Raw genomic sequence first — 27,312 nt, forward strand, 5'->3', positions numbered from 1 at the left:
ATTGAAAAATAATTAAAGGAGGTGGAGCCAAGATGGCAGACTAGAAAGACACACTTACGCAGGGTCCCCCCCACAGCCCATAAAATATCTGTAGAGAGGGACTCTCAACAAATTTTGGAGCAGCAGAAGTGGAGAACAACAGAGTGGAGGAGATTTCCAGCCCACAGTGACCTGAAAGGCCCACGGAAACGTCAGTTGTGCTGGACATGGAGCAGAGCACAGAGCCCAGGCCAGCCTTGGCCGAGCAGTGAGGCGCAATGAGACTCTGGGAGGAGGACACTTTGGGGGCGGAATCTCCAGTCGAAGTAGCGGGTCCTCAGATCCCTGGACCCACAGACACCAAAGGTCAGAGACGGGGTTTAATCGGCTGGCCAGGAAGGGAGAAGGGCTTTCCCATAGCTCCAGCAGCAGGCAGCGTCCACAGAGGGTGCACAGCAGCCCCTACGGGAAGCTCCATTGTTGGAGGGTAAAAATCCCTGGGGGCATTGAAAAGCTGAGTCTTACCTCAGCCCTGGGTGGAGGCCCTGGGAGAGCTAGTCTTTGTCTCACCCTGAATGGCGGCCCTGCCCATCCAGCTTATTTGAAAATCAGCCCCCAGTGCTGACTTGGGAACTGGAGGCCAAGTGGCTGTGGAGAGGTATCTGCAAAGATTCTGGGCACAAAAATCCCTCTCTGCATCCAGATTAGTACTCACTTGATTGTGCCACCTTGGAGGAACTGAGATCTTACAGATTCCCAGAGTATACCCTACTCTGACCCAGAAGTCAAGTAACGGGTTGGGAAAATGCCTAAAACAGGGAAAAAAAGTAAGACCACAGAAGGCTACTTTCTAGGTGAACAGATATCTCATCCCATCCTTTCAGATGAGGAAGAACAATGCTTATTGTCAGGGAAAGACGTAAAAGAGTAGGCTTCTGTATCCCAAACACCCAAAATAAATATTCAGTAGGCTCAGGCCATGGAAGAGCTCAAAAAGGATTTTGAAAATCAAGTTAGAGAGGTGGAGGAAAAACTGGGAAGAGAAATGAGAGAGATGCAAGAAAAGCATGAAAAGCAGGTCAACACCTTGCTAAAGGAGACCCAAAAAAATGCTGAAGAAAATAATACCTTGAAAAATAGGCTAACTCACTTGGCAAAAGAGGTTCAAAAAGCCAATGAGGAGAAGAATGCTTTCAAAAGCAGAATTAGCCAAATGGAAAAGGAGGTCCAAAAGGTCAATGAAGAAAATAGTTCTTTCAAAATTAGAATGGAACAAATGGAGGCTAATGACTTTATGACAAACCAAGAAATCACAAAAAAGAAAACCAAAAGAATGAAAAAATGGAAGAGAATGTGAAATATCTCATTGGAAAAACAACTGACCTGGAGAATAGATCCAGGAGAGACAATTTAAAAATTATGGGACTGCCTGAAAGCCATGATCAAAAAAAGAGCCTAGACATTATCTTTCATGAAATTCTCAAGGAAAACTGCCCTGATATTCTAGAACCAGAGGGCAAAATAAATATTGAAAGAATCCACTGATCACCTCCTGAAAGAGATCCAAAAAGACAAACTCCTAGGAACATTGTGGCCAAATTCCAGAGTTCCCAGGTCAAGGAGAAAATATTGCAAGCAGCTAGAAAGAAACAATTCAAGTATTGTGGAAGTACAATCAGGATAACACAAGATCTAGCAGCTTCTACATTAAGAGATAGAAGGGCATGGAATATGATATTCCAGAAGTCAAAGGGACTAGGCCTAAAACCAAGAATCAACTACCCAGCAAAACTGAGTATAATACTTCAGGGAGAAAAATGGTCTTTCAATGAAATAGAGAACTTTCAAGCATTCTTGATGAAAAGACCAGAGCTGAAAAGAAAATTTGACCTTCAAACACAAGAATGAAGATAAGCATGAAAAGGTAAACAGCAAAGAGAAGTCATAAGGGACTTACTAAAGTTGAACTGTTTACATTCCTGCATGGAAAGACAATATTTGTAACTCTTGAAACTTTTCAGTATCTGTATAATTGGTGGGATTACACACACACACACACACACACACACACAGCACAGAGTGAATTGAATAGGATGGGATCATATCTTAAAAAAATGAAATTAAGGGGTGAGAGAAATATATTGGAAGGACAAAGGGAGAAACAGAATGGGGCAAATTATCCCTCATAAAAGAGGCAAGCAAAAGACTTTTCAGTGGAGGGAAAAAGAGGGGAGGTGAGAGAAAAACATGAAGCTTACTCTCATCACATTCGACTAAAGGAAGGAATAAAATGCACAATCATTTTGGTATGAAAACCTATCTTACAATACAGGAAAGTGGGGGAGAAGGGGATAGGAGGGATGGGAGGGAATGATGGAGGGGAGGGCAGTGGGAGGAGGGACTAATTTGAGGTCAACACTCTTGGGGAGGGACAAGATCCAAAGAGAGAACAGAAGCAATGGGGGGGCAGGATAGGATGGAGGGAAATATAGTTAGTCTTATACAACATGACTATTATGGAAATCATTTGCAAAACTACACAGATATGGCCTATATTGAATTGCTTGCTTCCCAAAAGGAATGGGTGGGGAGGGAGGGATGAAGAGAAGTTGAAAGTCAAAGTTTTAGGAACAAGTGTCAAGTATTGTTCTTACTACTAGAAAATAGGCAATGGGGTATAGAAAGTTATCTGGCCCTACAGGACAAAAGAGAAGATGGGGACAAGGGAAGGGAGGGATGTTAGAAGAGAGGGCAGATCTGTGATAGGGGCAATTAGAATGCTTGGCGTTTTGGGGAGGGGGGAGGGGAGAAATGGGGAGAAAATTTGAAACCCAAAATTTTGTGAAAATGAATGTTAAAAGTTAAATAAATAAATTAAAAAAAAAAAGTAACTGATTTTCCCAGCATCATACTGTGTGTGTTAGAGGCCAAACTTGAATACAGGTCTTCTTGAATCTGACTCTGGTCCTATACCTGTAGTGCCATCCTTCATATTTTGATCAAATATTTTAAAGATAATTTTTTTCCAAAATCTCTTTCATTTCTCTTTTTATGAGTTAGATTTGGCTGTGAAAGCTTTTGGTTATTAAATCTCTAGGTTATTAAATCTCTCTTTATTGTCTGAAAAAAAAGAAAAATAATTAAAACAAAATTACAAAGGAAGCCTAATATATCAAAATATAAAAAATAAGTTCAGAGTATCCAGGTTAAGAACCCTTGATCCTAGTCCAGCCACATCATTTTGCAGAGTGCTCATTTCTGTAGTGTTTTAAGATGTACAAAACATTTTTTCTCCGAGGCAGGTAGGAAATAAGGATTATTTTCTCTACAGGTAAGGAAACTGAGGGTCAGAGAGGTGACATGAATTGCTGAGCTAGTAAGTCTGAGAGTTAGGACTCATACCCATGCCAGCTGACCCCAAGTTTAGCATTCAGTTTAGCACACAACGTCAAAAAGACTGGAACTGACTGGGGTGGTATGTCCACGATTTGGGTGATTTGCATTATATGTAAATTAGACCCCATTGCTAAATTTTAAAGTAACTAAATTGTCTCAAGCAAGAGCTTCAGAGCACAGATTTTCAGGCTTTTAAAAGGACAGAATCACCTTCCAAGTAGGTGGCAGGATATCCTTATGGAAGGAGGTGAGGGGTTGGAGAGGAAATACAAAGGGATGGAAAGGGAGAAAAGCAGCTTTCTTTGGCACCAATGGTTGGTGCACAATTTGATCCATCTTAGAATCTAATTGACTCGTTTTCGGTAAGACCACTAATTTTCCCCCTGATGGTTTTTGGATTCCATTGTGAACTACTTGTAAGCATTCGGGGTCCTGTTTATATAAAAACCACCGAGAAAATGAGGACAGCAGCCGTCTATGTGGGCAGCAAGGAGTTTTGTTTCGGGGGTAGCAGGGAGGTGGGTGGGAGTGAAAGAGGAGAGTGGGAACCAGGGAGATCTGGACTTGAAGAAACATATTTTCCAGGTTTGCCTGGAGGGAGGACAGGATTTAAAAAAAGAGCCAGTTATAAAGAGTCACCAAAAGACTCCTCAGGATGCCTGGAGCACAGTCATTTAAGAGCTCTCTTGACCCTTTACAGGGTAGTGTCCTGGGACGAGCCCTAGATTGGGAAGCAACAGAACTGGGTTCGAATGTTAGCTCTGCTCCTATTCAGCTCTAACTTTGAGAAAGTTGCTTTTTCTCTCTGGGTCTCTGTTTCCTCTTCTTTAAAATGAGGGAGTTGGACAAAGAAGATAGCCCTCTAAAGTCACTGCTAACTCTGACATTCTGTAACATTCTCTGCATATTCTGAGGTGCTTTCTAGCCCTAACATTCTACGTGCCATATTCTAATGTCCTATGCTTTGAGATTCCAGCCCGCTCTAACATTTGGTTATTAGGAATCTTCCTTCATTGTGTAAATTAGGGAAGGAGAGGAAGGAATTCAGAGTCAGCTCCACCTCCAAGTAAGGGATCTTACATACCATGTACCAGGGCTTTGTCCTTAGCAAAGTGAAAAGAGATGGGTGGTAGGAGGGAACAGGAGTTGGGTGGGGGATGGGGAGGCATGAGCCAGCTGGGCAGGTTTTGGCTTGGGGTGGGGTGAGGAGGGGCTCACCTCCTGAACCAAACCCAGGATTGTTACCAAAGGCTGTTTCCAGGCCAGCTTGAAAACTGACCCGCCAGTGGGCCTGAGTAAGCCTTGCCAACCTCCCTGCACCACATAGGACGTTGCACTTCATCACTGAGGGAAAGAATGTAGCAGATGGTCGCTGCTTGGGCAGATGAGCTAAACAGCTTTTCCTGCCCAGTAATGGGGGAGGCCCCAGTTAAGTCCCCCACACCCAATCTGTGTCAGCTCCCCTTTTGCTAGGGCCCCATCAGACCTGACTGGAGAGACACAGGCTGGGATTGTGAAGGGGCAGAAGCAGAGAATCTAGAGACCAGCAGAACACAGACTCTCTGAGAGTCTGGAGACCCTTGGGGGTGATTATACAGAGTTGAGAGTCAGCCCTATTTGGTGCAGAGAGCTTGAGGGTGAGTCAGAGGACCTGGGTTGTGGTCTGGTTCTAGTGCTGCCGCTAATCATCAGTGTGATGAGGCCCTTTCAGAGCCTCATTTTCCTGATTTCAGTTTTCTTAATTAAAGTAACAGGGTTAAACTAGTGAAGTTGATAGGTCTCTATCAGCTTTGCTCTGATATTTTGTTCTAACATCCTCTCCAACTCTAACATTGTATGTTTTAAGGCCCCCTTTCATTTCTGACCCTCAGTGTTCTAAAGCCCTACGATTCTAAGTTCCCTTTTCATTCTGATATTCTGACTTCTCTGTTTTAACAATCCATGTTCTAATATCCCTTCCAACCCAGGTAGCATATACAGTTCTATGACTGATTAGATGGAATTAGCATTTGGAAGTTCCTCCTACAAATGGCATGGGGCTGGGGAACGTGGCAAACACTGAGCCCTCATTCTGGCCTGGTGTTAACCATTAACAGGTAGGACATGATTACCTGGCAACTTCAAAAGTAAGTTTTGCCAGGAAAGTGTCCTTGTTACCAAAAACTCCCTGCAGCAGTCCCAGAGCTCCCTGCTTAGGACCAGTCTGTCTTCCCCTGGGATTAGGAGGTTACAGTTGGACCATTATTCCTGGCCTTTCCTTTCAGAAACCCCCAGAAAAGGAAAAAAGAAAACTCAAGTGGAGGGATCAAGACCCTGAAGAATGTCTCTAGAAAAAGCAGCTTTTTAAAAGATGAACGCTAATCTAATCACCACCATGACAAAACTGGGAATCCAGAACAAATCATAAAAGCCAGAAGTGCACAAAATGCTTTTTTTCATAGCAATTTTTATGAAGTAGGCATTGCAAACATTATTATCCCCATTCTGCAGATAAAGAACCAAAGTTGGGGAGTAGAAGTGATTTTCCCATTAATAGTTCATATTTCTCTAGTTCTTTACAGTTTGCAGAATCAGGATTTAGGGGTAGAAAAGACCTTAGAGATGATCTAGTCTGACCCTCTAATTTTACAGAAGGGGAAACCAAGGCCCAGAAAAGGGAAGTATCACTCATGTAACAGAGCTGGGATTCAAACCCAGTGTACTTTTCATCTCAACTCATTGTCTGCCAAGTTTACAGAGTTCTTTTTAATTAACAATAAAAAATATGAGGATTATTATCCCCATTTATCTAAAGATGAACCTAAGACCCAGTAGGGTTAAGGGACCAGCATTCCTTTTGGAGTCAAAGGGTCTGAGTTCAAATCCTTATTCTACTGCTTACTACTTGCAGGCTTGGGATTCCTCATTTTTAAAATGAGGGGGGCCAGATTAGGGGGTGGGGAACCTTGAGAGGATCTCTGAGGACCCTCCCACTTCTTATGTCTATTACTTGTGCAAGACCACAACTATTAAGTATCAGAACCAGGGTTCAACACCGTAAATCTCGTTGCAGAACCTTACCCTTTATACCTTTATGTCTTTTTATCTGGGAATGCTCAGATTACTTGCAGTTATTCTCATTTTATGATTGTCTAAAGCAGAAGTCTAATTCTTCTTCTGCATGACCCTTTATTTAAAAGTAACTATGACGGTCCTCCTCCAGTCTTCTCCAAGCTAAATGTTTTTGTTTCTTTCAACATTGTTCACATAACATAGTCTGGAAGTCCCTCACTATCCCGATTGCCTTCCTCTGGGCTCTCTCTAGCTTATTACTCTCCTTTCTCAAACATGGCAGGCAGAATTGAACACAGTCTTCCAGATGGGCCCTGATCAGGGTAAAAAACAGTGAGACTGTCATTGCCCAAACTCTGGACACTGTTCTCCTCATCCAACCTAAGGTTGAATTAAGTTTGCTGATTGTCATGTTGAACTGAGCTTGCAGTCCGCTAAGACCTTCTTCACAAAACTAGGACTTTAAAAAAAAAAATCTGGATATAGGATTATATCTTTACCTCTATTAAATTTCACTTTGATTCAATCCATTGTTCTAGCCCATGGAGGTGTTTTGGGATCCTGGTTGTATCATTCAATTAGCTGTCCCCTCAAGTTTTGTTCCATCTGCAAATCTGATAAGCATACAGTCATCCAAATGATTTATGACAAGGTCAAATAAGCCCAAACCTAGGACAGAATTTTGGGGCACTCTTCATTGGAGACCTTCCAAATTGATATCTACCTTGAGGCAGATACTGCCTCAGGCAGATACTTAGCTGTGTGATCCTGGGCAAATCGCTTAACCACTGTCTGCCTCAGTTTCCTTTACTGTAAAGTGGGAATATTAACAGCACCTACCTCCCAAAGTTGTCATGAGGATCAAATGGGATATTTGAAAGCACTTAGCTCAGGGCCTGGTGCCTAACAGATGCTAGATAGATGCTTATTCCCTTCTTTCTCCTAACTCTGAAAATTTAGGACTCATTCAAGTGGGTCTGAATCCACCCGACTGTAAGCTTGTATAACCCACAACTCTTCATCTTCTCAACAAGGTTAGCATGAGAGATGTTGTCAAATGCTTAGCTGAAATCGAGTCTACAGTGCCTACAACATTTCTGGTCATAACAATAATCTATTAATCAAGTAATCCTGTCCAAAAAAAAAAGGAGGCATCATAGGAAAAAAACAAGAATTTATTAAGCCCTTGTTGTGTGCCAGACACTATGCTAACTGCTTTATAAATATTGTTTTATTTGATCCCCCAGTGACTGTAGGAGGTAGGTGCTATTATGTTCTCCATTTTACAGGTGAGAACTGACGCAAACATAAGGCAAGTGACTTGCTCAGGGTCAAACAGCTAGTGAGTGTCTGAGACTCGATTTGAATTCAAGTCTTCCTGACTCTAGACCTAGTGGTCTATCCACTGCATCCCCTAGCTACCTCCGATAATCACAGGATCATAGATTTAGAGCAGGAAGAAACCTCAGCCATCATCTAGTCCCACTCCCTCATTTTACAAATGAGAAAACTGCTCCTACTCATCCTGGTAGACGGTGGCAGATCTGGTGCTTTTCCTCTCTACTATGCTGTTAGGGTGTGAGGCTGGTCTGCCAAGACTTGTTCTTGAGGAATTCATGTCACTGCTTCCCTTTCTAGATGTTCACAATTCATCTCTTTAATGTATTTTCTAGGATTTTTCCAGGAATTGAAATCAAGCTCAGTGCCCTTTAGATGACAAACTCTGCTTTTTTCCTGGTTTTGAAAATTGGGATATTTGCCCATATTTAGTTCTTAAACAGAAATCCCATTCTCCATAGCCTTTCAAAGATTTCTGCAGCTGGCTCAATAATTAAACCTGCTTCTTCCTTCATTCCCCTGGGATGTAGTTCATTCAGGTCTGGTGACTCAAATTCATCAAGGGCAGTAAGCTTTCTCTTACTATCTCCTTATTTAACTTGGGCTCCAATTCCTTATTAATCATTTTCTCGTCCAAGATAATTTTTCTTAGCAGAGAAGAGAAGCAAAATGAGTTGAGTAGTTCTGCCTTCTCTCCATTATCCTTTATATTTGTTCCAACCCTCCTGAATAGCTATCCTATCTTTTTTTGTCTGTCTCTGTTTCTCTCTCTGTGTCTCTTCCTGTCTCTCTCTGTCTCTGTCTCTCTGTCTCTCTCTGTCTCTGTCTCTGTCTCTGTGTCTTTCTCTCTCTCTGTCTCTGTCTGTCTCTCTGTCTCTGTCTCTCTGTCTCTTCCTCTCTCTCTGTGTCTCTCTGTCTCTTCCTCTCTCTCTCTCTGTCTCTTCCTTTCTGTCTCTGTCTGTCTGTCTCTCTGTCTCTGTCTCTGTCTGTCTGTCTCTCTGTCTGTCTCTGTCTCTCTCTCTCTGTCTGTCTCTGTCTCTCTCTCTCTCTGTCTCTCTGTCTCTCTGTCTCTCTCTCTCTCTGTCTCTCTCTCTCTCTCTCTCTCTCTCTCTCTCTCTCTCTCTCTCTCTCTCTCTCTCGGCAATAAGTGACTTGCCCAGGGTCACACAGCTAGTAAGTATCAAGTATCTGAGGTCAGATTTGAACTCAGCCGCCCCTGCTTCTCTCTTTTGCTCAACACAACTAAAATACCCTTTTCATGCTCAGCCTTAGCTTGTTCTGAACTTTCACATTCTTGACACTCTTCTTACAAGACCCTATAGAACTTTGGTTCCATTACCTATGTTTGCTGCCACCACCTTTCTATCCTCCTTAAAGTCTACATTGATCTCTATAGTTCAGTGCTTCTTAAACCGTGAGTCAGAGACCCAATATGGGGTCACATAACAGAATATAGGGATTGAGAAAATATTGGCAATGGTAAAAGGTTTCTGAACGCACAGTGACGAAAAATTAATTCCAGATCAAAAAACGAATCCGAGGTGTTTCTGGCAGCACTTGTCTGTGCTGTATCTAGTAGCTTCGCTGCAGCCTTGGTTCTGAACACACAACATGCACACTTTGCACCACACATGCTCTCACACCACAAAACACAACAAAAACACTGCTAGAAACACCTTGGTTCAGATTTGAGACTATTGTATTCTATGAATTGCAGTATTTTTACTGTACGTACAAAATCATTAAATGAATTTTGGCTTGGGCTTAGGACAGACTTTCTGACAACATACTGCTGCCATTTTGTGCTACGTATTTATGTGAAGTGGCATTATCAGCATTGATGATTATGAAATCAAAATATCAATCCACTCTGAAATACGTTGAAGATGCTCTACGTCCTCCAGTATCAAACATTCCACCAAAATTTAATTCTTTATGTAAAAATAAACAAACACATCCATCTCATTAATATACAAATTTGCTTTCATCATTAATAAATGGTAAAATTATACGTGTATCAAAGAGTCATTTTAAAACAAATTTCTTTATGATTATTATCGGTAAACATTTGATGTGTATGTCTGTTTTATACATCTGTATATTTGTTAAAATTTCCCCAGGTGAAAACAGAATTCTAGTGGAAAAAGTTTAAGAAGCCTTGATATAGATGACACCTTCCTTCCTTCCTCATTGGATTTGTTTCTGCTTTCAGAACTTCATTTTTAAGACCTTCCCATCCCCTTTGGGCTGACTCCCCTGTAGAATTTTAGGCAGTGGATTCCTACTTAGCTTTCTCTGAGTGCTTTGAAATCTCTTCTCTGCAGATCTCGGATGCCTGTCCAACTATACGTGTATCCCTCTCCTTCTCTATCAGAGATTTTAAAATGGAGTGAGTGGTGACTCCCCCCCCCCCCCACAAGGTGGTCACTATTTCTAATTCTTGTTGGTGAGAATCATGTCCAAAATAGGTCCAGTTGTCACTTCCTTCCCTTCCCATAAAAGGGAAATTTTTCTACTTCAGAGAGAGGAAACCTTGAACTTCACTAATGTTGGTAGCCCCCACTATGCATGTGCCTACTCAGCCTGTTGGTTAAATAGACACTTCTCTCCCCAGTGCCCAGTCTATCTTTGGGCCTTCTCCCCAGGGACCTCTGTTCTGCTATCCCCCCAGGTGTTTGGTGATACAGAACAGGTTCAGATGACATCTGAGGGCTCTGACTGCCGCTGCAAGTGCATCCTGAGGCCCCTGAGCAAAGACGCCTGCAGCCGTGTCCGCAGTGGGAATATGAGAGTGGAGGACTTCTACACAGTGGAAACTGTGAGTTCTGGGGCTGATTGTCGCTGCTCCTGCATGGCACCCCCTTCCTCTCTCAACCCCTGCGAGAATGAGTGGAAGATGGAAAAGATCAAGAAACAAGCGCCAGAACTCTTCAAGGTATGTGGGGGGGGGGGCTGAGCAGATGCTCACCCCAGGGAAAGGGAAGCCTCCACAGGGGCTGGGTGGTGGGAAGGCTAAAGGGAGGCATGTCTAGGACCCGGATTCAGGTGATTACAATACTTAGCAGTAAGTCATCACAAAAACACCACTTATCATACTCAATCAAAATGGCAAACCACTGTTCTAGTGTAAAGTCACCAATCTCAATAAATTCCCTAATCTCCAATCTCAGTAAAGTGTAGAATCATATAGTGTTAGAGAAGGAAGGGACCTTAGAATACAGTTATTCCTTCCATATTGCAGCTTTTCCCATTGTGGTTTCAATATATCATAGGTCTGCATAAGAAATAAAATGGGAATTTTTTTAGGAACTTGGTGGAAGCTACAGATGACACACAAAGGCCAGCAGATAACACAGAAAAAGTTTAGAAATTCGGAAATGCACCAAACATATGTATAGTATTGCATAATATCAACCCAAATTTTACAATAAGGTACTGTAAATACCCCATAAAAGAAAAAATTCAGAGTTCTTTTCAGGTACAAAGGGAAGGCCAAAAAATTTTACACAGATTTTTCCCGATTGTGGGGGTGTCACGTCCTGTTAATCCCCGCAGTGTAGAAGGGAATGTAATAAAAATTAAAACTGAAATGGATCTTTACTATACAATGTTCAATTTAGAATAAGACTATAGAATATAAAATGTTATGGGAACAGGAATTTACAGTATAGAATGAGACTCTAGGGATTACCTAATCTGACTTCTCCATTTTACAGATAAACAAACTAAGGCCCAGAAAGCGGAAGAGATTTGTCTAGGGTTACACAGCTAATCAAGATTGAGGATCAGAATGCAGGCCTTCTTACTCCTAGTACATTGTCCTTTTGGTTCTATTTGCTAGCAGCACATGGGTTTCAATGTCCATCTGAGAAGTTCCAGGCAGTCACTTGTACATTCTTTTTGTTTAGAGTTTTAGCAGAGCTCTGCTTTTCACTTCTGTCTTCTTCCAGACTCTTCATAAGGGTGTTTCTCCAGGTCCTAGATCTCAGGCCTTCCTTTTGGGGAATGGGGGAGAGGGATGAGTCAGACTCCAGCATCAGAAAACTGAGCCAGGGAACTGAGGATCAGCTCTGTCCCCTGGGGCCTAAGTAAAGTGTAAAAGTCAAACCCATGTTTCCTGTGTCATTGATTGAAGGGAGGTATAAGTATTATTGAGGTTTGAGATTTAGGAGGCTTCCAGAGAAGGGCAGCCTTGCCAAGACTTTGGAAGGAGAAACAAATGTCATGAGATAGCAGATAGTAGTGAGGGGAGAGTTTGAGGGACTGAGGGACAATCATTGCCCACATGGTTCTTTAGATAATTGGTGGGAATGGGGTGGGTATACAACAAGGAAGACAGAAAGGCAGGTGGGAACCCAGTGGAAAATAGGGAAGAGCTGAGGAAATGGAATATTTGCAGGGATGGGGGCAGAGGAGAGGAGCTGGGAGCAGCTCTTTCTGCAGTCATGACCTTCGATGTCCCTCCCCTCAACAAGAACTGTTTTGTGTGATAATCCCCCCCCCCCCCCCCATAAATCCTTCGGCTTCTCATGCCAGTCCTTCCACCCCTTCCAAGGGAGCAGTGACTTCAGTTAAAGGTCAATCAGGACAATGTCCTGGGTGTGGGCTTTTAGTCTCATCATTTTTCCAGTTTGGTGTGGGGAGGAGACCTGAGACATGTTGTCAGTGAGGGAAAGGGTGTGGGCTCTGTTTCCCTCTTTGCTCCCAGACCAGGCAAAGTAACATCAAACACACATTGAAAGGAGCCAGCTTTCCAGGCAGGAAGGGGGCATAAGACCAAGAGAAGGGAGGGGAGCTGAAAGCAGTTGAGTCTTTGGGCCTCAAAGCAGAGGGTGGGCTTTGAGGAGGAGACCACAGCCCACCAAACGTAGGAAAGTCCCAGCTTTGGGCTCTTGTGAGGAGTTGTTTTTTGACCCCTATTGGCCAAAAGAAATCTTAGAATGTGGATTTTTAGAACTAGAATGGTTCTTAGAACATAGAATGCAATTACTAGAAAGGACCTTAAAGTAAAATTTTAAGGTTGGAAGGATTTGACATAGAATGTTAAAGCTAAAAAGACTGTAGAACATAAATTGTTAGAAGTGGGAGGACCTTTGGGATGTCAACCATCAGAGCTAGCAGGAAGCTTAGAGATGGAAGGTATCTTAAAATACAAATTATTAGACTTGGAAGGAACCCCAAAATAGAAAATGTGAAGGGTAAAAGAAGTTGAAAGGGGTCTTAGAACCCAAACTATGAAGACTGAAGGAACTTGAGAACATAGACCATGAGCTAGAAGGCCCCTTGGAGCACAGAATGTGAGGGCTAGAAGGGACCTTTAAATGTAGAAACTGTTAATGCTGGAGAAGTCCTTAGAATATAGAATATAGGCCTTAGATCACAGAATATCAGAGCTGGAGGGGACTTTAGAACATAGAATGTGAGCTTTGGAGGGGATCTTAGAACATAGAACATCAGGGTTGGAAGGGACCTTAGAACATAGAATGTGAGCCCTAGAAAGAATCTTAGAACATAAACTGTAAGAGCTTTAAAGTAATAAGCAGAGACCTTAGAAAATAGAATATCAGGGTTGAAAAGTACTTTAGAACATAGTACTTGGAGGGACCTTGTCAAAACTGAAAGGAATCTTAGTCTAATAATATCATTTTACAGAGAAGGAAACTAGAGTTCAAGGATGGAGAAATGATTTGCTCAGGGTCACCCTGTGAACTGGGGGCAGACCAGACTGGAATCTAGGTTTGCTGAGTCCTGATCCAGTGTTCTTTCCACTAGACCAATTTTCCTTAAAACCAAAGTATCAAAGAGACCTCATATGGGAAGTGTAGATCTCAGAAATCATCTAGTCCAATCCCTACCCAATATATATCTCTCTGTTACAAAATCCAGCCTCTTCTTGAATCCCCACAGTGATGAGGAACTCAGTATCTTTTGAGGCAAACCTTTCCAATGAAGTCTGCCTCCTTATAACTTCCTCCAGTTGCTTCTAGTCCAGCACCTGGAGCTAACTGGAATAAATCGAATCCCTCTTTCCCATGACAGATGTTCAGATAGTAGAAGTAGATTCTTGATGGAAACTAATCCTAGGTTAACAGCAATGGAGTCTCAGTTGCTGAGAAGTTGAAAGCGATGGAAATACTTCATAGAGCTCTCCTTTGTTGCTGTCAAAGCTTTCTGAGCCAGAGGTCATCTGGTCCAATCCCTCTAGAACATGAATCCTTCCTATACCATCCCCAACAAGTGTTTGTCCAACTTCTGCTCAAATACTTCCATTGACAGGGAGCTCACTATCTTACAATACAGTTTGGGGCCCCAGATGAGGGCCTGGGTGTGAAGTCTGGAGATTTGGAAGAAAACTATGTCCTTTTTTCTCTATAGCTCCAGTCCATGGTTGACCTCCTGGAAGGGACATTGTACAGTATGGACCTGATGAAAGTCCATGCCTACATCAACAAAGTGGCATCTCAGATGAACACCCTGGAAGAGGTGAGAGGGTTTGCCTCTCCACAATGGTAACAGGGCATGGGACATTGGAGAAGCAAAATTCTATATTGGTTCAAATATAGGGTACTTCCCCCCTAAATCTTGCTTGTATGAAATCTGGATGTTAAGGTAGCCTGCGGTTCCCTGACTACCAGGAAAAGAAGGCTGTGTTCCCTTCCATACCTTCACCTCCTCGGGGCATCTACAGCAAAAGGAGGCAGCACCAGCTCCATGTCTGCCTTTCAGGCAGCCAAACCGATGGAACCAAGCCCTTCCTAGACTAACCTTAATTCATTCAGAACCAAAATGGAGATTTGTTGGAAAAAGGGATTGTCTTAAAGTCAAGAGGCTTAACTTTGCTTCCCTAGCATGGTACCTGGAATGTAAAAAGTGCTTAATAAATGTGTGTTGAGTGAATGAATGGGTTCAAATCCCAGCTCTGTCATTTCCTGGCAGTGTGATCTTAGACAAGTCACTTCCTTTCCCTGAACTTTAGTTTTTTCATCTGGAAAATGATAATAACAGTCCTTGCCCTCCTTACCTTATGCTGTTTGAATGTTCAAGTATGACAGCAATGTCATTCCTCATTGCTTCATTACCCTCCAAAACCTGCCTCTCATCTAGGCAGCTTCCTGACCTAGAGGAGATTATGAGACAAAGACCATCCATGGACAACTCTCCATTAATATTGTTATTAGAGGTTGCCTGGACTTGGAGTCTGGAGTCCTGGTTTATGGGCCTAGATCTAATGCTTACTTGCTCCATGACTCTGATATTCCTCTCAGTGTGCCTTAATTTCCCCACTTTGTGTTCAGTAATGCCTGCACTGTCTACCTCAAGATGTAGCTTTGAAGCTAAGGTAAGAGTAGGTGAATAAAATGCTCTGTAAACAGTAAATAATAACCAAGCTAACAATTAGAGCATTTGTACAGGGCTTTGTAAAGCACCCTATATATGTGGATTTGTTTTACTGGCATTGAGCCCGAGGCTCAGTTCACAATAGTGAATGGTTAATAAGTGTTTGGAAGAGAATGTAATTGACCCTCATTTTCCTCTTCTGTACAGTGTGGGCAGTCATCCCTTCACTCCCCTGGACCATGGAGTTGAAAGCACTTTGTAAATGTAAAACATGAGCAGTTATTATTGTCCTTTGTCTTCGCTGGTTGGGTGTTGAGGCTCCATCTACCCATCCCTACCTCCCCCTGCAGAGCTTTGCCTGGGAAAAGGCCCCTGTCCCTTCAGGCTTCCTGCTCCTGCCTCCAGTCTGTACCCATCCTTCCTTGTCTCCCAGTTCCCTCAGACTTCTTCGGCTTCTGCGTGGACACCCTTGCCCTTCCACATCTGAGAGAGAAGCTGGATTTTTCAATAATTAATTATGATTAGTGTGCACATTTACGTGTTTCTCATCCCTCATCTCATTTGAGGCTCAAAAAAATTCTGTGAATTGTTTTGTACTGCAGCTCTCATTGTCTCCATTTAACAGATGAAGAAATTGAAATGCAGGGAGTGGCAAAGCTGGAGGAATGTCCACTTTGGGATTATTAATAGTAATTTTATAACAATAGCTGGGCAGCGGGGGTGGTGCTGTGGATAGAAACACCAGCCTGGAGTTAGAAAGACATCTTCATGAGTTCATACTCAGCCTCAGATGCTTCCTAGCTCCACAGTCAAGTCACTTAACCCTGTTTGCCTCAGTTTCCTCATCTATAAAATGAGCTGGAGGAGGAAATGGCAAACCGGTCTAGTATCTTAGCCAAGAAGACCCCAAAAGAAGTCATGAAGAGTCAGATACAACTGAACAGCAGTAATATAGTGCTTTAAGGTTTGCAAAGAATATTATAAACATTACTTCATTTTATTCTTAAAACAACCCTGGAAGACAGGTGCTATTATCCCCATTTTACAAATGAGAGAACAGATACAGATAGGTTAAATGACTTGCTAAGATTTACTAGGCTAGTATCTGAGGCAGCATTTGAACTCAGGTCCTCTTAATTCCAAGTCCAGTGTTCTATCCACTGCATCACCCAGCTGCCTTCAGTTAGATTCAATGCCCAGCTGAGAACCTAGGCTTCTTGATTATCAAGTCAAGACTCTTAACTACATTTTTTTAAGCTATGAAAAAAAATCATATACCATTGGGAGGAAGGAAGGAAAGAAGGGAGGGAGGGAGGAAGGAAGGAAGAAAAGATTTTATATGTTTGAGGGACTCTCATAACTCACATCCTAATAATATAATATATACAATAGTGATGACTGACATGTGGTACTTTATGAGAGAACTATAAACATGGAACTGAGAGGGAAGTTAGAAGTCATCTAGTCTAAAAAGTCACTCTCTCATTTTTTAGATGAATAAATCTAATTTTAAGGAAGTTAAGTGACTTGCCCAAGGTCACAAAGGTGCTCAGTGGCTCAGGAGGGATTTGAACCCAGGTTCTCTGACTCCAAATGAATGTTCATCCCACAGCTCTCTGCTGCTTCTGGTGATCCTCCCTGGCCTCCAGTCATGGAATATCATGGTCTTCGAGGAATCAACATTGACTTATCCAAAAGCACATATTAATGACTGCATTGAATCCTTAAAACAACCACAGGAAGCAGAGACTCAGAAAACCTGGGTGCAAGTCCAAACTCTGCCACTAACTTGTGTGATCACTTTGGCACAAGTCTGCTCACTTAGTCTCAGTCTCCCCATCTGTAAAGCTAAGAGAATGAAACACACACTGCTTTTCTCCTGATGTTGTATAGTCAGCTGAAGTACATATATACAGCAGCCCATGGAAGTGTCATTTTACCCATTTCTCACATGAGGAAAATGAGGTTCGGAATAGTAAGATTATATGGCTAGTAAGTGACAGAGTGAAGACTTGAACTCAGATCTTACAACCTTTCTCCAGTTCCTTCCTAACACCCTGGGGTGGGGGACAGGAGGAAAGGGAATGAGGAGTAAGGAGTGGCAGGAGAGATGCTGGGATGTAATTATAATAATTAAAATACCATTAGAGAGTTTCATCACTGTTTTTCAGTCATTTCTGACTCTTTGTGATCCTATTCGGGGTTTTCTTGGCAGAGATACTGGAGTGGTTTGCTATTTCCTCATCATTTTACAGATGAGGAAACTGAGGTAAACAGGGTTAAGTGACTTATCCAGAGTCACACAGCTAATAAGTGTCTGAGGCTGGATTTGAACTCAGATCCTCCTGACTCCAGAGCTGACTCCACTCTATCCACTTCATCCCCTAGGACTTACAAATCACTTTCCTCACCATAGTCCTGAGAGAGAAGGAATTTAAGGATTAGTAGTTCCATTATACAGATAGGTAAACTGAGGTTCATGCCCAAGGTCATGGAGTTACTACTGAATCTAGGACTTAAACCCAGATGTTTTGACCCAAAAGTTCAATGTCCTTTCTGCTACAGTGTCATATTTCTTGTCCCTGTCCCTTGCAGACCATTAAGACAAACCTCAGCCGGGAGAATGATTTCATGAAAGAAAGTGTGGCCCACCTGACCCACCAGATGAAGCGTTACGAGAACTACTCAGACATCATGATGAGTATTAAGAAGGAAATTTCCAGCCTGGGCTACCAGTTGCTACAGAAGGATGCAGCTGCTGGCCCCGAGAGCAAAGCCCAGGTAAGCCAGAGCTGTGGATTACATTAATCATGAGAATGGCCCATGTTCCTAGAACACTTTACAGTCTGCAAATTGACTCCTTACAAAAATCCCATGAGGTAAGTCACAGAGATGTTATTATCTCCGTTTTACAAATGAGGAAACTGAGGAAGTCACTTGCCTAAGGTCACACAACCAGAAATAGTAGTGAGGTGCCCTTTCTTGGCTACTCCCCCAAAGTTTTGGTGCCAGGTTAGATAAAGCTTCCTAAGGGCGACAGGCTACTTCTCTCGCAAAGTTCTAGGGGTAACTCTGAGGTATACTTCTGGTACCATTGCTCCTGAGCCCCCACCATTCTCTTTTCTATTAATAATCAGCCAAACACGATTAGCTAGCTTTAAGCAAAAAGCATTTACTAAGATAGCGTATTAAGAACAGCTGGTATAAGAGATTCTCCCCCAAAGCATACTCTATCACAGATACAGGTCCATGGGAAGAGGAGACTCACACTGAGATGCCAGTGGGAGACAGGCACATACAGATTGACTGATCCCTAAGGTAAAAAATGTCTCCTGATTTCTGGCATTTTCTTTAGTCCATACCCAGCCTTCTTCTTTGATGTAAAGGATCATACTCTGTGAAGCTTCCTTCATCCTTGGGTGACCACCTTTCCACATCTGCTTGTCATCAGTAGGTCACTCAGTTGGCTGTGTTGTCTCCTACCAGTCCAGCCTCTGATCCTAGCTGGAGATGTTGATTGCTTCTGCTCCAATCTCTCCAGTCAGGTTGGTGGGAGGGGGAGAGGAGACTCTTTTCTCCCCGCAACCCCAAGAGTGATTCCCTGTCATGGGCTCGACTCTGGAACTGGAATCCTCAGCTCCATAATTTGAAATCCTCCACCACTGAACTCGCCTACTATTATACTATGCATGGGGAAAGGAAAGGAATGAGCATTTATGTAATATGAACTATTGGCCAGGCACAGTGCTGAGTTCTTTACCAATTACAACAATATTGCAAGGTGCTATTATTATCCCCATTTTCTGACTCATTGTGATCCCACTTGGGATCTTCTTGGCCAAGATATTAGAGTGCTTTGTCATTTTCTTTTCCAGCTCATTTTACAGATGAGTAACTGAGGCAAACAGGGTTAAGTGACTTGCCCAGGGTCTCACAGCTAGTTAGTATCTGAGGCAGGATTTGAACTCAGAAGATGAGTCTTCCTGACTCTAGGCCCAGCACTCTGTCTACTTGGGCCACCTAGATACCCTATGCATATGTATGTATGTGTGTATACATATATATATATATATATATATATATATATATATATATATATATATATATATATACACACACACACACACACACACACACATACACATACACACATACACACATATACATATATACCTACACGTACATATATATACATATATGTGTTTATACGTGTGTGTATACAGAGACAGAGAGGAGTCTTCCTGATTCCAATCCCAGTGCTCTATCCACTGTAACACCTAGCTGCCCCAACAGCAGCCACAACACCTTCCAGACACTGTGCTAAGCACTTTACAAATTACAGTAGTTTCCAAGGTGCTATTATCCCTATTTTACGCTTGAGCAAACTTCAACAAATGGCAATTAAGCAGCTTTCCCAGGGTCACACAGCTAGTAAGTGTCAGAGGCTGGATCTGAACTCAATTCTTCTTGACTCCAAGCCCAGAACTCTATCCATTGATCTGCCTCTGAGCATAGGCTCAGAGACATGTCTGATTTTCAGCTATTCACAAGCTATTTCCCATGTGGCTTTCTCTGCTTTCATCCAACGGCCAAAGCTCTACAATCCTGTCAAATTGATTAAAAGATTTATTTGCACATTGTGGTTAAGTCTTAGAAAAATTCCTCAACAGCTAATTTGTTCTGTTGGTTGGTTGAGTCTGGTTGAAAGACTATGTGTCCAGGATGACAGAGAGGAGATTCCTCCGTAGGTGCAAATTAAACTAGATGCTTTATCAGAGTTCTTCCAACTCTAGGATTCTGGGATTACTTGTATCATAAATGACAATAATATGTTACATATGAAATGTGGACATTTAAAATAAACATCAAATGAAAGCCATACATTGCCTTGGAAAAAAGATACATGCCAGGATTGAGAATTGGATTACAGATGCAGTATTTGTCATACCATCAAGAGTTTTCATAGATTGTAAATTGTGGGATCTAGAAGCATTAATATCTGAATCGGAGGGGATTCCTTAGAAGATCGTAGAATGTCAAGAGTGGAATGAGCTTAGGAATAAGCTAGTCCAGATTCTTCAAATTTAAAAAAAAATTCTTAATTCAGGTTGCATTTAGGGCTTCCATAAAGGAATGGCAAAGAAGCTTGGTTTCTCCTTCATGGCAAATGATTTGATCAAAACCACCCAAAGAATTAATGGCATAGCCAGGACTTGAACCCAGATCTCTGGACTCCCAAGTGGGTGTGCTTTCCCTTACTGTGAATCTTCCCTGATCTACTTCAACAATAGATTACATAATGGACTTGGCCAATAGGGCCCCCATGCTGTTATAGTGAGTTAACACCAGAGTCATCCGAGCAGTAATAAAAATAACATTATTCATCCTCATAATAATAATAGGGAGCAAGCTCTCCAGCTGCCTATACACTAGAAATTACTCCTAGGAATGGAATAATGAGATCATGTTGTTCAGTTGTTTTAGTCGTGTCGGACTCTTCATGACCCTATTTGGGGTTTTCTTGGCAATAATACTGTAGTGGTTTGTCATTTCCTTCTCCAGTTTATTTTACAGAAGAGGAAACTGAGGCAAACAGAGGTAAGTGACTTGTCCAGGGTCACACGGCTAGTGTCTGAGGCTGGATTTCAATTCAGAAGATGAGTCTTTTTAATTCCAGGGCTGGCACTATCCACTGTGCCACCTAGCTGTCCCCAGTGAGGTTATAATAACCAATAAAAGATTGAGTTTGGAGAGTGAAAGATTCATAGAATATCAGACTTGGAAGGAGTTTTTGGATTATGGAATGTAAGCTGGAATCTAACTTTGAAGTATAGAATGACCCGGAAGGGATATTAGAACATAGAACATAGGATGTTAGAACTGGGAGAGACTTTAGAGTTCATCTTAAACCAACCTTGTAAAATTTTACAGGTAAAGAAACTGAGGACCAGAGAGAAGTGACAGACATAGTAAATTACACAATCAGATCTCCTGACTTCCACACCCAGTTACTCTTTGTACTTCTCCAGGGACAAGGGAAAGGTCTAGTCACCTGAGCATTGACTTGACAACTAGAAACCTATTCCCCCAATTCCAAACCCCTGACGAGGGTCAAAAGTGCCCACACCAGCAGTTCTAGGAAACTTTTTGCCTCTTTCTTTCCTAGGAGACAGCTGGTGGAAAAGGCAAAGAAGCCAACAAATATTCTGGAGTCAAGAAAAACTTTGGGGACAAATCTGCCCCACGGCCTGCCAAAGACAAGCTTCTGAAGGTGGAGAAGGTGAGGAAAGACACCGTGAAGGGCAAAGCCCCGCAGGCCACCGCTAGACCCAGGGTCCTTCCACACCAGCAAGCAGTGATCCGGGGCATCACCTACTACAAATCCACAAAGCAGGAGGATGCAGCTGGTAAGTTTCTTGAGAAGAAGGATTCAGATTTTTCTCTGATACAAGTAATATTAGGAGATTGCTGAGCATCCATGGATGTTGGAGCTGCTAGGGACTGGCAAGGGAAATAGAACATGGAATGTGAGAGTGTATGATATAGAATGAGAGTGGAAAGGGAACTTTAGAAAATAGGATGTTAGGGGGCAGCTGGGTGGCAGCTAGGTGGTGCAGTGAATGGAGCACTGGCCTGGAGTCAGGAGGACCTAAGTTCAAATCCAGCCTCAGACACTTACTAGCTGTGTGACTCTGGGCAAGTCACTTAACCCCAATTATCTAAAAAGAAAGAAAAAAGAAAAACAAAGAAAGAAAAAAGGATGTTAGAAGGGATCTCAGAATACAGGCTGGGCCTGAGAACATAGAATTTGAACATGCATACTATAGAATGTTAAAGAAGGGACCTTAAATTGTCAGTGTTCAAACTGAGCCTGTGGTCAAGAGTCCAGATAGAATGTCTGAGGATTTCTCTGCTGCTGCTCCTACCACATGCAATGGCAGGACTTCCCCAGGGTCAGGTGCTCCCTTCTGCCCAGCTCACCCAAGGAAGAGCCACAACCTGACTCTGTGTTTCCACATTTATTCCTTCCCCGACTTTGCCAAAAAAAGACAAAACAGCTGCAGGAATGTGCCTTTGCCAACAAGACCTGTGGGAACCAAGGCTTTCTCTCTGGCAAGCAGCCCAAGACCCATCCACCCTCTCCGTCCTGTGTTGCTGGGCTGGCCAGGCCAATGGCAAGGACTCTGAAAAGGGATGCAAGGCCCTAATGTCCACTTCTCATCCTTGCTGGGAGTTGTTCCAGGGCCAGGCCTGAAATGTGAACAGGAAGAAGGCGAGGAAATGCTGATGTGCCCTGGATAAATTGTTAGCACATCAAAGGCAGGGGAGGCTAGGGGAAGAACCTGGTCTAGACAAGGTCTGACTCCCCCTTCCTCTCTGTCACCCCAGTGCCTCTGGATCCAGCCCTTGTTTCCTCTGTAAAATGAAGGGTGAGACTAAGAGATTTCTAAGGTCCCTTCGAGCTTTGTTCTGTATTCTCATATTTTATTAATATATTATTCTATGTTCTAATAATATTTTGTATTCTTGAAGCATCATGGAAAATATTCTGAGCTTTGGACTAGGAGACCCAGGTTCGTATCCTGGCTCTGGAGCAAGATACTGCAGCTCTCAGTCTTAGCTCATTTTTCAGTTAAATAATGATAATAATAATAATATTTGTATTGTCTATCTCATGTTGTTTTTAGAAAAGTTCTTGGTAAAATACTAGGTATTATTTAGTGTATGTGAGTGTATATATATGTATGTATATATAATATATATACACACACACACACATATATTTATCTTTAGATACACATATATTTGTTGTTCAGTCGAGACCCTGTTTGAGGTTTTCTTGGCAAAGATACTGGAGTGGTTTGTCATTTCCTTCTCCAGATCATTTTACAGATAAGGAAACTGAGGCAAACAGGGTAAAGTGATTTGCCCAGGGTCTCACAGCTAGTGTCTAAGACTAGATTTGAACTCAGGAAGCCCAGTGCTCTGTCTACTGCTCCACCTACCATACATATACGTGTGTGTGATTTATCGTTTCAAGGTCCTTTCCAGCACTGAGAATTCTATGTTCTAACACTTCATCCTATTATTCTATGTTTTCTTTACTTGGTATTAAGGTGAATCACTACGATTTGCCTTGCCTCCCTTCCCAAAGACAAGGTGGGTACAAGATAATACCTTTAGAGTGGGAAGAGATTTTAGAGGCCATCTAGGCAGCGACATGCAGGTAAATGTTTAACATCAGTGATGGGAGGAGGGTGGGGAGGAGGGGGATCTGGATACAGGACACACCTTTACATTTAATCTGCATTAACACTTTCTTAAGCCTAGATAATCAACAAAACAATAAATCAAGCCTTGATTTTTTTTTGGAGTTCTGATCTCCCAGGTATAAATGCTCACTGTGAAAAATCAGCTTTCTGTTTCAAAGCTGGCTCCACCCAGCCCAACCCCCTCATTTTTTAGTTAAGGAAACTGAAGTCAGAGAAGTTAAGTGGCTTGCCAAAGTCACAAAGGTAATAGTGGCAGAGCTGGTATTTTAATTCAATTATAGGTCTGTAAGAGACCTATCCGACTGATTGTGAGCCACTTAATCCCTCTGAGACTCAATTTCCTAACCCATAAAATGGGAATAACATATTATACTATCTTCCTCACAGGGGTGTTGTGCGTGGGGTTGGGGGGGGGAAGAGGGAGTGCCGTGTACACTTTAAAGTGCTACAGAAGTATTATTATCCCTTAGTAGACATCCAGCTGCTTACAGCTGTGCCTCTGAATTAAAGATTTGCAGAATTGTAAGGGAGAAGTTATAGGTGAAGAATGTGCGGATGGGATAAAAGAGGATGCTGTGGTTAGCTTCGTGTGGTGTTTCACCATCACGCTGACAGCCTGGTGGGGAGAATGGGTTAAGTTAATGCTTAGAGGCCAAGATTGGTTTGTTTCTGCGGTTTGGAGCCATAGCTCTGGTATAAAGGGGGATGCTGTGGTCACTTTGTATGTTGTTTGACCCCATCACTGTGACAGCCCTGTGGAGAGAAAGGGTAAAAGATTATTGCTTGGAGACCAAGGTTGGTTTGGCTGTGTGGTTTTTGGCTATAGCCCAAGGAGAAGTCAGCCAGATTCTAGACTGATCGGGATTACACTGGGGATTTGAACGCTGCCATAAATGAATTGCAAAAACTGCCCCTCCCCCCAAAAGTAATGAAAAAGTGAAGGGACATCTCCTTTCTAGAACCTGGCTGCTCTTGCCAGTAAGCAAGGATTAAAGCTTTTCAAAGCCAAATCAGATGGCCTGAGGAGATATAACCCCCAGGGAGAAATTAAGGAAGGTGGTGTAGTGGGAGCAATATTGGACTGGTACTCAATTCATGAAGCATGGAATCTTGTCAGCTAACTAGACCTTGGTACAGCCACTTCTGTCTAATTTGTCCAGTGAAAGAGCTGGACTACATCACCTCTAAAGTCCTTTCTAACCTTAACATTCTATGTTCTTTCCAACCTTAAGATTCTATATTCTAACTTTTTATGTTCTAAGGTCTTTTCCTGCTTTCTAACATTCTATGTTCTAATGTTCTGTATTCCAGCGCTGACATTTTATGTCCCAAGGTCCCTTCTAGTTCTAGCATTCTCTGAGTTTATGAGTTATTGTCCCAAGTGACCCCCTTCATTTTCCCTGTTGCTCACCCACAGCTATGGCATCGAGAGGCAGGGCTGGTAAGGAGCCTTTGTCATGCTGCCAAGTTGTCTCAGGAAACCTTTTTAATGAGAGTAAAGTGAACATCTTGACTCTTAGGGAGAAGGACCAATGTGATTGATGTCTGGTGGCAGCGTTGAGAGACAATAAATGTCTCCCTAGGAGCCAGGGAACAGAGCAGGCGGCTTTGGTACCTTTAAGCCCCATAGCAAACAAAGTCTAGGCAACAAAAAGGAAGCATGTGGGGGGGGGGGGGGGAGAACAGGACAAAAGGGAGAAGAGATGAAGAGGGAGCGGGAGGGTGTAAAGATGGAGTCAGGAGAAAGGCTCAATACTGAGGATCAGGGAGCGTTAGACCCTAGATCACAGAATGTCCTGAGGGCAGAGAGGATGTCAGAGCTGGAAGGATCAGGAGGCTGTAACACGGTGAAACATAAAGCCTGGATTATTAGAGCCAGGAGGGACTCTAGAGATCACCTGGTTCAACTCTTTCATTTTCTGGATAAGAAAACTGAAACCCTGAGAAAGATAGTGACATGCACAATGCCTTATAAAGTCAATGGTCAGGTCAGGACTAAAACCTACGTCTCTTCCATAGTTCTCTCTTTCTTTCTTTTTTTTTTTTCAGTACCTCGGTCATACAACTTTAATTTTTATTCTGATATTTTGTCTCATATACGAAAAGTCAAAATTCTTACACCATCTCCAAAAGAAAACCATGCAGGACAATTAAAAATGTTTCCAGTCTTTTGTTTCTACTTAGTTTGCCTCTTTATACTAGGTTTTGTCAACAGAACAGACTTTTCTGGAAAAATTCCACACTGTTAAACCAACCCCGGTCCTGGTCCTTCTAGATGGCCCCAAGATGACTCCTTTAGTGGTCTCCAGCATGCCAAGTTCTTAAGTGTTAACAAGTATGGCAGTTACCCAACTGGGAAACTTCCATTTCCACAGTTCTTTCTACTCCCACACTCCTCTAGTCCAAACCAAGATGAGCTGCCTTTGTCAGAAAAGACTCAGATGACTCCAAGTCAGTGTGGTCCCAACAGTCTTGATAACCTTCTCCCAAGGCTGCAGCTTCTCTTGACTTCTTCATTCTGTCAGGGCTCCCATCACTCATTCATCCTCTTGCATTTGAAATCTTAGTTGGTCAGCTTCCTTTTTCGTCACCTGTAATCTCCAGTTACTCATAAGTCATTTTAATTCTAATTTCATAACATCTCTCTCTTCCTAGTTGAGGGAAGACTCAGAGGTAGGGAAAAGTAGGGCATGCTTGGGGCAAAACCAGCAGACCAGGTTAGTTAGAATGTAGAGTGAACGTGGGATGGAGGGGGAGTGAGAGGAAGGAAGGGAATAAGCATTTATATCACACTTACTATATGCCAGACACTTTACAAATATTATCTCATTTGGTTCCCCCCCCCTTTCCCCAGCAGCTCTGTTGTTATCCCCATTTTGAAACTGAGGAAACTAAGTCAGATAGAGGTTAAGTGACTTGCCTAGGTTCAAACAGCTAGTGTCTAATTCAAATTTAAGTCTTCTTGACTCCAGGCCCAGTATACCACCTTCTTGTCTCTGGGACCTGAAAGGGAAGGGTGTAACTTAGAGCCAAAAAGGTAGATATAAGAGATTCTAGAGAGCTTTGAAAGCCAGGGTAGGGCAGATTTTAACCTCTCTGCTAAGGATTTTTAACCTTACTTTGTGTCAGGGACTCAGAATAATTTTTTAATGCATAAAATAAAATACATAGGATTACAAGAGAAACCAATGATATTGAAATAAAGATGTAATTTTTTTTCCCCACTCAAGTTCATGAACCACCTGAAATCTATCCAAAGACTGCCAAGTTTAGAACCCCTGCTCTAAGTAATGAGGAACTACTGAAGGTGTTTATGCTAAAGGGAGGGGTACCTTGATCAGAGCATCATGAGCAACGTGAACATCTGTGAGATCACTCTGGATTGGAGAGAAGAAAGACTCGGGCAAGGAGAGCAGCTATGAGGCAGTTAAAACAGGCCAGGCAAGAGGGAAGGAGGGCTGAACTTGGGTGGGTGCAGAGACCGTGGAAACGAGCAAACGAATTCCAGAAATAATCATTGCACCTGGCATTTCTAGAGGGAACACTTTTAGATTTACAAAGTGCTTTCTTCACAGAGACCCTGTCAGCCTAGATTGTAGATTCAGTATTGTAAAGGACCCTATAGAGTTTGTCTAGCCTACCTCCCTCATTTAACAGATGAGGAAACTGAGGCTAAGAGAAGTGTGATTCCCCAGATCACACAGGAAGGAAGTGGGAGAGCTGGGACCTTAATGTAGGTTGTCAGATTCTAGATGGGGAACATTTCCCACTCACCCACAGGCATTACAAGTGTTCGCAGCCTTTACATCAGACAGAGGACCCAGGACTCAGAGAGCTGATGTGATTGGCCCATGATCACCCACCACAGAGCAGAAACAGGACTTTCTTTCTATGAGTCCTGTAATTTTTACTATAATGATCAACAATAAGCATTAAT

At 42.6% G+C, this 27,312-nt stretch overlaps 1 protein-coding gene across 1 annotated transcript in view; it reads left to right on the top strand.

Moving 5' to 3' along the window:
• The window catches only part of OLFML2A (olfactomedin like 2A), a 47,738-nt gene that overhangs the window by 11,497 nt on the left and 8,929 nt on the right, over positions 1 to 27,312 (top strand). The window contains exons 2-5 of the mRNA XM_072631890.1: positions 10,436 to 10,699; positions 14,140 to 14,247; positions 17,698 to 17,883; positions 21,269 to 21,509. Coding sequence (XP_072487991.1) covers positions 10,436 to 10,699; positions 14,140 to 14,247; positions 17,698 to 17,883; positions 21,269 to 21,509 — 799 coding nt within the window. The remainder of the gene's footprint in view (positions 1 to 10,435; positions 10,700 to 14,139; positions 14,248 to 17,697; positions 17,884 to 21,268; positions 21,510 to 27,312) is intronic.

Source organism: Notamacropus eugenii, chromosome 1 (assembly GCF_028372415.1).
Source record: "Notamacropus eugenii isolate mMacEug1 chromosome 1, mMacEug1.pri_v2, whole genome shotgun sequence".
Classification (NCBI taxonomy): Eukaryota; Metazoa; Chordata; class Mammalia; order Diprotodontia; family Macropodidae; genus Notamacropus; species Notamacropus eugenii.